The sequence below is a fragment of the Crocuta crocuta genome, unplaced genomic scaffold, assembly GCF_008692635.1.
Source record: "Crocuta crocuta isolate KB4526 unplaced genomic scaffold, BGI_CrCroc_1.0 scaffold139, whole genome shotgun sequence".
Classification (NCBI taxonomy): domain Eukaryota; kingdom Metazoa; phylum Chordata; class Mammalia; order Carnivora; family Hyaenidae; genus Crocuta; species Crocuta crocuta.
Genome location: NW_027533258.1, coordinates 8776394 through 8786874, shown reverse-complemented (window position 1 = coordinate 8786874; position 10481 = coordinate 8776394). Strand labels below are relative to the sequence as shown.

The following is a 10481-nucleotide window of genomic DNA, read 5'->3' as shown; positions in this document are numbered from 1 at the left end:
GAGCCCCGGCGGGGGAGGGGTGCCCCCGCCCCGCCCCGCCCCCGCCGGGGCTGTTGCCATGACAGTGGTCGGACAGCGGGTCCTCCTGTGCCCTCCTCCCTCCGGCCTCTCTCCGGATCCCACTTCCTGGACTCAGAGGCAGCTTGTGGGTGGGAAGATCTGGGTGGTCTGCCCAGACTTCCAAGTGATCCGGGGCCACACCTTGTGCAGGGCCCAATACGGGCCTGGGCCGCACTCACACCACGCTCAGCCGTGCTTGCTTTTCCGATGACGGGGCCGCCCGTGGTAGTGACGAGGAGGGGAGTCCCATGACGCCGTGGAGACCCTGCCGAGGCCTTGGCTTCACAGGTCAGTGTTCAGTGACTGAGAACCTGTCTGCTCTGTGCCCTGAACAGCGGTCAGGGGGCTGTGGGGGGTGCAGAGGAACCTACCTTCTCAGGGCTGGTCCCGATAGGGCCAGGTGGTGGGGGCTCCTGGACCCAGGACCTGGCTGCATGGGCTTGAACCCTGACTCTGGCCCTACTGTGTCATGGGGACAGACGAAGTAACTTTTCTGTGCCTCACTTTCCTCATCTGTACAATGGGCATGATGCTTCATAGGGGTGATATGAGGGTTACATGGGTTAGGACGTTTGGCGGTGCCTGGTACATGCTGCGCGCTTGCAGTTGTGTGTGCACACACGTGTGCCAGTTCATGCGCATGCGTGTGCAGTTGTGCGTGCACAGGTGTGTGCATGCATGAGTCCATGTGCATGTGCGTGCACATGTGTGAGTTCATGCATGTGCAGTTGTATGTGTGCATTTGTGTGCATGTGTATGCATATGTGAGTACAGGTGTGTGTGCACTGTGTTCATGCGTATGTACGTGTGTGCAGTTGTGTGCGTTCATGTGCGTGTGTATGCATGTGTGAGTACAGGTGTGTGTGCACGTGTGTGCATGTGTATGTGCGTGTGTGCAGTTGTGTGTGTTCGTGTGCAGTTGTGCGTGCTCATTTGTGTGCATGTGTGTTCAAGTGCATGCGTGTGAAGTTGTGCACGCATGTGCATGCAACTGTGTGTGCATGCATTCATGTGCAGGTGTGTGCATAGGTGTGTGTGTATGCATGCAGGGACACGTGTGTGCATGTGTGCGATGTGCAGTTGTGTGTGCGTGCATGTGTTTGTGTGCATGCGTGTGCATTCGTGTGTGTGCATGTATGTGTGTGCACACGTGTGCATGTCCGCGCGTGCATCTCTCCCCTGTGTGCCGCAGTCTCCATGAGCACCTTCCATCCTGGGGTTTGGTGTCACCCAGCCTTGCACAGAGCGGATGCTCAGTGAACATCTGATGACAGTACTGGCGGGAATCGACACTGCCCGGTATCGTGCTGTCCTTATCGCGTTGTCTGATGCAGCCGTCGCAGAGCCTTCGACACGGGTGTCACGTGTTTTAGGGCGAGAAACCCGGGAGCTCAGGGAGTCCACGCCACTCGCCAGAGACTGCCCAGTGGACAGGTGTCAAGGCCAGGAGTCATCCACAGTCGGCCTGCCTCTGCAGCCGGGACAAACGGATGGATGACAAATGGGGTGGACGCGAGGGACACATATTTGAAAGGCTTGGAGAACAGGAGAACATTTAAGAAATTTCCTAGGATCTAGGGACGCCGGTGTCGTAAAGGTGAAGGGCTAATGGGCGGTCAGGACGGGAGACGGTGGGTTTCCAGCCTCTGGGTTTGTGAGGGAAATGAAAAGCGAGGGGTATGGAAAGTGCTGGGCTCGTGAGGGGGCGTAGACTCTCAGCTTGCCCCCCCACCCCGGTGGTGCCTGTCCCCGGGCATGCTGGCTTGCCTGGCTCAGTGCCCCAGCCGTGGGGGAGGCTGGGAGGGGCACGCTTGGCCTTGGGCTGGGAAAGTGCGAGGAGGTCTGTGGTCTGCGGGGATGGACGGGAGCCACAGGAGGCAAGCGCACCAGGGAGTCGTGGCCTCGAGGGCGTCACGCTGTGGGGGGGCCAGAGACCTGCCCCGGAGGAGGCTTGTGTTTAGGCGAACAGAACGGGTGTTTGCGTGAAGGACTGATGAGCCCCTCTTCCCCTTGGGGCGGGGCTGTGAGGCAGGCTGCATGCTTCCTGCTCTGTGCCCTGTTCCCCCCGAGAGGGGCCTGGCACGTGGCTGAGCAGCAGTGGTTTCTTAGTCCCCAGCTGGTGGCCCCGGGAGCGTGGTGCAGGCTGCAGACCCAGATGCCCAGAGCGGGAGAGGCCGATTCAGAAGAGAAGGGGCTTCCCTGGCCGAGCTCAGCCTTCCCTGGGCGCTCCTGACCTCGCAGACCGCTGTGGGCCCAGCGGGGCGGGGAGGCAAGGACCGGGTGCCCAGACTTCCCGCCCTGGGAACGTGCCACCCTTGGTGACCTTGTTAACGAGTAAGGCGTGAGTGGCTTGGGGTGACGTTGACCCTGGGACGCAGAAGAGAAAGCTCAGCTTCAACTAAGGGGATCCCAGGCCATCTTGGCCTCTGTAGTCCAGGAATGGGAGCTTCTGATCTGACCAGCTCACTCCAGAGCCATTCCTGGAGTTCACCTGCGATGGGGGGGGGGGGAGGGAGTATTGAAGGATGGCCATGAACTTGACGCTCCTGGACATTGGCCCAAGACCCAGGGAGCCCGCTGGACGGAGGTGGAGGGTGGCTCCCCATCCTGGCACCTCTTCTTTATTAATCTCTAGCGCAAAGCAGAGGAGATGCCCCTCGCCCCCTCCCGTGCCTCACCCTTGCCTCAGACTCCCGTCTTCGGGCTGCTTTTCTCCATCTGAACCTAAGACTGTACCTGGATGTTTTCCTTGCATTCACATCTTCAGAGGAGCAAGAACCCAGAGTCCTCGGCGGGCCTGATCCCTTTGGTATACCACCAGGGGGGTCTTACCCAAACTGCGGAGCTTCTAGAATGTTCCATCCCGCCCCACTACCAGGGCTATGTGGTTGGCGTTTACCTAAACTCAGTGCAGAGTCGTAGCCACCATCAGAATCTTCCTGGAGTTTCTAGGCACTGAGAACAGAACTGAGAACAGAAAGGCATGGTCCCTAGGGTCTAACAAAAAAAAAAAAATCCCATCTCTCATTAATCTGAGGTGTTGTGGAGAAGAAAGAGAACTTTAAAATGAACCAAGGGCCCTGCAGCCCCGTGTTGGGCACTGCCCTGTGTGACCCGGGCCAGGCGCTCATCTCTTCACGGGCAAAATCAGGGTGCTGGCTCCCCTCTGGCCCCTTCCAGCAGCAACGCTATCTGATGCAGCCATAGTTTCATTGCCTAGAGTCGGGCAAAACACGAGAATCGGGATTAACACCCTCGGTTACATCTTTGCGGGAAATTGGAAAACGTGCACGCTGTCCCCATTGGAGATGCCATTCAGGGGGTCACTTCTTATAAGCTGCAGAGCCACCCGGGAGTCTAGCCTCCTCTGGCCTCTGTTGTGAGGCCCTTCAGGGACGTCTGGGGGGCTCTGTCGGTTAAGCGTCCCACTTTGGCTCAGGTCATGATCTCACGGTTCGTGGGTTTGAGCCCCGCGTCAGGCTCTGTGCTGACAGCTTAGNACGGAGGCCGATGATGTGTAGAGGGAGTGCCCCGCTCAGCCTCTGGTGCTCCTGGGCTGAAGGCTGTTACTCTGGAATTACTTTTATTCCCCTTGGATTTTCCCTCACTGGGAGGAAACGGCCCCTGCAGCCCCAGCCCTGCCCGGCTGATTTAGTGAATCCCATCACGCCTACGGTTCTTTCTAGTCCAAGGCTTGTGCGTATGTTAAGAGGAAACCATAAATGAGCCCGGGGGCCCCTGTAGCCCGTCTCACGTCACACCCAGCGTCAGCCTCCCTGGGTCTCTGTGCACTCTGCGTCACCGGTGCCCATTAGCCGTTCCGTCACCTCCCACCCTGCAAGACTGGACATTCCTGTGCAGCCAAGGGACCCTGGAGCGCACCCCCGCCCCCCGCACCACCTGGTCCGCGGTGGCCCCAGAGGTGGCAAAATGCAGAAAAGTGTGCATCTTGGATGCATGAGATCCGAAACATCTCAGTCCAACAAAAGAGTTTGGAAGCTGTGATGTCCTGGGACCAGTGGCTGTGTCCAGACCTTCTCTGGTGACCTGGCTGTTTGGCCATCGGTTCTAGAAGAAGCTGCCTTATGTGTGAGCAGCTTTGTGCTCTGCTGGTGCTCAGGGTGCGAGGAGTTAAGTCTTTTTGTGCCTGGAAGCCATTAAGGACTCGCTGGTGACTCCTGCATCAGGGTGGCCATCGCCTGCCTTTCCTGCTCTCTCCCTGGAGGGGAGCAGCAAGTTTGAATTCCTCACCTCTGGGAGGTAGAGGTGCGGTGGGGAGGGCAGAGCCTTGGGGTCGAGATACACGTGGATCCTCCCAGGTCTGCCCCTCCTGTACGTCAGCTCTCCGTGCACCTGTTTCCAGGCTGGGAGATGGAGATGATCCCGGGGACCAAGGGAGACCCAGGAGAGTTGCTCAGAGACCCCTCCCCTCTCCTCCTCCCTCTCCTACGTGCGGGGGGATTCGATCCGAGAGCAGGGGGGCGGTTCAGTGCCTGTTCTCCAGAAGTTTCCGATGCGCCTTCAGAGACCTCTCTGTCCCCCGTAGCTGCAGCTGGGGTGGCCAGTTACCCCTCACCAGCTGCCTCTCAGACTCCACCGCCCAGGGCTGAATCCACCTGCCCTCTACCCCAGACCCGTCCCTGCTCTGGATCGCACCTGTGGTCCCTGAGGTCGCTCAGACCCTCAGGACCTCAGGGCCACCCAGACACACTCTGCCTCAGGGCCTTTGCACTGGCTGTTTCTTCTGAAACGTTCTTCCCCTGTGTATCTACATGGCTCACACTGTAACTTCTCATCAGGTTTCCACGGCTACCGGTTAAAATCACAGCGCTCCTCTCTGACGCCCTGCATAGCCTGTCCTTTCCTGCCTGATTCTTCGTGACAATATTTATCCTCTTCTGTGCTGGGAGATTTCCTTACCTGCCCTGTTAATTTTGTCTCCTCAGCTACTAGCGACAGGGACTTTTGTGTGGATCCCCTGGGCCCCGCACCTAGGCTTTCAATACACGTCTGCTGAATGAATGAGCGAATGAATGAATGACGTGTGTTACCCCAGTTTTTAAATGGCCCGTTTTGGTCTCTCCTCCGCAGACCCCGGCCTCCTTGAGGGCAGGGCCGTGTTGCCTTTGACTTGGTTCTGGCCATAGTATTTCCTTGGTTCCTTTCTGATGAGCGAGTGACAGTCTCAGCCTCCCTCCGAAGTCTCCGAGTACAGATGTGAGCACGTCACTTCGGTCTTTGGGAGGCTGGCTCCCTGGGGGGCCTCCGTAGCTCCCACCTAATCCCTTATCACCNTGGCGAGCCCCGCGCTTTCGTGAACGCCGTCCCTTCCCACCTCCGTGACTTCGCTCCTGCCGTTCCGTGTTCCCAGGATGCCTTACCTTTGGCCTTGTGGAAACCTCCTGTGCGTCCCTCGCCTGCCAAATTTGAACCCTTCCTCCCAGGGCACGGCCTTAGGCATATCCCCTCCGCCAGGGACCCCACCCCCGGACCGTGCCTACCTCCTTTGCTGGACTGTGAACTGTTCAAGCCACCTGCCAGCCACCTGTTCGCCTTTGTGCCCCTCGGGTCTAGCGGCTCACGCCGTGTAGCTCTGAATTACCTGGGGGCTCTTCAAAACTACCCCCCAGAGCCTCACTCGGACTAGCTCATCAGAGTAATCAATTCCTCACCCAGCGGTGGGGAAGCCGCACTTTTTCTATAGCTTTTCGGGGGAGTCTCATCTGCGGCAAGCCTGGAGAACCCTCCAGAAAGAACAGATGCTTGCTCCGTTCTAACACCCGGTTAGTCCTTCTCGGCGGCCCTCTGGCCTCGGGGATATCATTCTGGGCGCAGCTGCTCACGCTCCTTGCCCTGCTGGGACCGATCCAAGTGCGAGGGAGCAGTGCAGTTGACGCCTGAGGCCTGGGGTCTTTTCCACGGTGGCCGCCTGCTGGGTATTTGCAGCCCGGAAGTGCGCCGAGCCAGGATTCCTCGATCCTGGGTCCCGAGAGAAGTGAGCACACTCATTCCAGGACCTGACGATCTAGTCTGGGAGGCCCGTCTGGGTTCCAGGCCCCGGGGAGGGTGGGGCGGGTGCTGCCTTCTGGGTAGACACCCCGTCTACACCCGCATACCTTGGACCACACGCTCCGAGCTCTCTCCCGAGAAACTGGCGTCCCCATCCATTCCGGGCCCAGCGAGGCTCGATGACTGTCCCTGGTCCATCCCTTCCTCCCTGTGGCTACGCCGGTGGCTCAGGCCTCCGCCTCTGCCCACCTTTGCTGGGTCCATGCGTCTCCTCCCTCGTCACCTGACTGGCCTGGTCTCTCCTTCTCCCAGCCGCTCCCTGTTGAGCAAAGTGTGTCCGAGAGCACCTGCCACGTGGGGCTGAATATTCCAGGTGCCGCGGCACGCGTCTGCCCGACTCCGTCCCTGTCTCCAGGCCCTGTCGTACCGGCCAGACCACATGGAAGCTGTTCTCGGGCTCTTCGCCCTCTTTGCCCACCCTGCCCCCTGGTTTTCGAAGATTCAGCTTGTCTCCTGCCCCCGGCCAAACTTGGGGTCCACTGCTTAGTCCTTTGTGACTCTCAGACTCTCTCCCAACCCCGGAAGGAGAGGATTAGTTCAAGTCCATGCTCCGCGGGGCCCACGGACGCCCTCGTGGATTGTGAAGACCTTGGAGCTGGTGGGTTCAGCGAGTGTTTGCGAAGCCTGCTGCTGATACCGGGCCCTGATGGCTTCCGGCGCCATCGTCTCATCTATGGATTGAGGTGGTGCGGCTCTGTCGGTGGAGCGTCTGACTGCGGCTCAGGTCATGATCGCGCGGTTCGTGAGTTCAAGCCCTGCGTCGGGCTCTGTGCTGACGGCTCAGAGCCTGGAGCTGCTTTGGGTTCCGTGTCTCCTTCTCTCTCTCTCTCTGCTCCTTCCCTGCTTGTGCTCTGTCCTGTCTCAAATATAAATAAACATTAAAAAGAAGAAGAAGAGGATATTGTAATGAAGACTGTGTCTGCCCTTGGCTTTATCAAACTACGTTATAGTTTCTTTTGCTTCATCCTTTTTTTTTTTTTTTAAAGAAAATTGGTCTTGATGAAGCCCCCTTCCCCTCCCTCCAGGTCTTGCAAACTGAGAACATACAGGAGCTCTTCAGTATCCAAAAAGGAATGTACGTGAATGGTGGGGAAAAAATAAACAAGGTGACTCGGTACTTACTCAGGCTAATTCCCTGCTTCAGGGGTCAGGAGAGAGGCCGATGGTCCGGGAGGCCCCGTGTTGCTCTGGATTTTCCCTGTGCCATTTCCTCTACCCAGAATGCTTTTCTGCCCTCCCCCATGTACCGGCTCCTATCTGGTCTTCAAGGGCCTGGCTCACCTGGAATTTCCCTAATGGGTTCTCTGCTGCCCTGTCCAAATGGGTCTCTGCATTTTCTGAAACCCTCCTCACGCACTGTCTGTGCCTGGAATTTGAGTTTTGTTGGTTTTCTTTACCCTCCTGTCACGCTGTTAACTCCCAGAGGCCGTGGACCTGGTCTCCTCTTCATTTCTGTAACCCTGCCCTGCCTCTCTACCCTCCCCCAACCCTGGTCAGTTATGTTCAGAAGATGGAGCGCGTTGAACGTTTGCTGAGTGAATATTTCCTGCCGGGTCATAAGGCAGGACCTTTAGGCTGTGGTCACTCCGTGATGATTTGCCGAGCGAATGAGGGAATGAACGAACAAATATGCAGAGTGCCAATCTCTGGGGCAGTCATGTCTCTGCTAGTAAGAGTTGATGGCCATTTTGGGCGTTCCTGGCTGGACCCAGAGCTTTCCCCGTGTCTGATTCCGGGAATGAGGTGGGTGTTTCTGGGGTGCCCCGGCCAGAGGCTGCCCGTCTGGTCCAGTCGCAGGAACAGTGAGCACAGGGTGGGCGCCACGTCGCCTCCCCAGCCCGGCCTCCCCCGCTGTCCCCGGTGAGGCTAGCAGCCTCCCGAAGCCGCAGGGCCTGCGGGCTCGCAGGAACCCCGGTGTGTTTTTTTCCCAGCGAGTGACTTTCAATCAACTTTAAAACGATTGCTCAACTTGAAAACCCCTGCAGGCGGGTGTCTGGGGTGGTTTGGACCCTGCTCAGCGCTTCATTCCTTTCCCCAAATTGTTCATTATTTCATTTGCATAAATTTTAGTGGTGAGATACTGCCCCAGGCCGAGGAAGCTCAAACAGCCCTGTACCGGGGCCGCGGAGATGAGTGGCGGCGGGCGGGCCTCAGTCTGGCCCGGGCACGCGCATCGGCGACTTTCTCGGGCTCCGTCCTCCGCAAACGCTCCAAGAGCCGGAGCGGCCGTGGGAGGAAGACGAGAACTCGCCGCCTCCCGACCCCGATGCCCTGGGGGGGCTCTGTGTCGGACCCAGACCTGCCCGTCCGTGACCTTGCTCTCTCCCCTTCTCTCCTCATGTTGTCACCAAAGGCCCTTCCCTGGGCGGGAGACAGAGGCCAGATGGACCCCGACTCCCACCTGGCTCTGGCATCCCCTTGCCTTCAGTCAATCCATCCACACCGACTTATTGAATGTGCTCACTGGCGAACTGACAGCAGGCGCAGGGTGCCGCCCTGGGGAGATGAAGAAGCAAGGACGGGAGGAGATGGGTGCTTGTGGGGGGGCCGTGGGCATTAGACAAGGCGGCTGTGTTAGGTGCCAGGGCAGGGCGGGCGCCCGGCTGGCACAGCTCTGGGGGAACTGGGGGGGGGGAGGGGGTGGGGCAGAGACGGGACCGGGGACCCAAGGGCTGAAGGTGGAGCCCTTAAGAGGACCTTGAAGGGGGCGCCTGGGTGGCTCAGTCATTTAAGCGTCCGACCTCAGCTCAGGTCATGATCTCTTGAGGTCCGTGAGTTCGAGCCCCGCGTCGGGCTCTGTGCTGACAGCTCGGAGCCTGAAGCCTGCTTCGCATTCTGGGTCTCCCTCTCTCTCTGCCCCTCCTCTGCTCATGCTCTCTCTGTCTCTCAAAAATAAACGTTAAAAAAAAAAAAGAGGGTGTTGGAGGTTGGCCAGGAGCCCTCTGAGGCTGAGCTCCCACTGGATGAGCCCCAGGCCAGGCTCCCGCTGCGTGCTGTTGCTTGATGCCAGTGTGGCCGAGAAGGTTGCGCCAGGTGTTGGGGCCAAGTCTATGGCTTCCATGGAGGAGGGGGAGTGACCAGGTGGGTGGGGCAGTGGTGGGATGTGGGGCGACACCAGCAACGGGGGTCGGGGAGGTCACGAGGAGCCTCGCGTGCCAAGCTGAGGAGTCTAGGGATGGCCTTCGGGCTCTGTGGACCGTGGGCATGTTTGCGACAAAGCGCCCGGGGAGGAGACACTTGTGTCCACGCAGCGGCATGGGTGCCGAGGAAGGAGTATGGGGCCTCCCCTGGGGCTGTGCACTGAGGGAAACCAATTTCCCCCAAAGCCTGGTGTCAAGGTCAAGGTGAGGCTGTTGCAGGGGGAGTCGGGTGGAGAGCTTTCTGGGGCCTCATGGACTTCAGTTCCAGGAGAGGTGGCCTGGGCTACCCCTCCGGGCTTGCCCTCACTGTCCTGGATGCTCCTTTGACCCCCTGAGCCTCCTGGGTGCCCAGCATGCTCTCCGTCCCATGAGGAAATAGGAAAGAAAGAAGACATGGCCTTGGCCCTCAAGAACCACCCATAACCACGTTCGGTGGAACTTAAATGTTTGGACCATGACACCCAGTAGAAATATATACCATTATGAATCATGGCCTAGTACGTCTGTGTGTCTGTCCATCATCCATCCGTCCATCCGTCCCTCCATCCTTGCTCTGTGTGGACCCCCCGATACTTCCTATTTACTCCTTTATTTATAGTGCCGTCCCAGAACCCACGACCGCCATCCCATGACCCGCTCGCTAACAGGTGGTTACCTTCGGCTTGTTAAGCGCCGACCACCCTGGAGGGTTGAAATGGTCACCCTGAATGCCAGTTAGTGGGCATTCTGGGAGAGTCTGTCTGTCTGGCGGCCGGGGCTGTATGTGCTGCGGGTCAGCAGGGAGGGGGAGGTCATCGTGGGGACAGTGACGAAGAGCGGGGCTCTGTCTCACCCGGCTGTGTGTCTGCAGCTCCCCCCACCTGGCTCCTAGCAGGAGACCCACAGCCTGCACCAGGAATTTTGGAGGTGAGCGAGCCTGGGAGTGGGCTTTGGATGGGACGGTGTCTGTCCAGCCCTTGCGACCTGAAGCCCCCCGCACCGTGGGACTCGGATCCCAGGTCAGCGAGGGGTGATGCCTGGGACCGAGGAAGGGAGCCGAGGGGCTGGGGGGAGACTTGGAAATTCAAGAGTAAACGGGACTTGGGACTTGGTGACCGAGTAGGTGTCAGGGTGAGGAAGCGAGGGGGGGTGGTGGTGACCAGGTGATGCCTCTGTGTCCACCTTGCACGTGCTGGTGGGTGTCCCGGGGGGCGGCTGGCTCTGGGCCCCTGA

General features: G+C 59.0%; 1 protein-coding gene across 1 annotated transcript in view; it reads left to right on the top strand.

Annotated features, from left to right (window-relative positions):
• Nucleotides 1-91: 91 nt before the first annotated feature.
• Nucleotides 92-10481, top strand: part of NTN1 (netrin 1) — an 87906-nt gene continuing 77516 nt past the window's right edge. The window contains exon 1 of the mRNA XM_077746727.1: nt 92-348. Within this exon, the coding sequence (XP_077602853.1) occupies nt 309-348 (40 nt within the window). The 5' untranslated portion in view covers nt 92-308. The remainder of the gene's footprint in view (nt 349-10481) is intronic.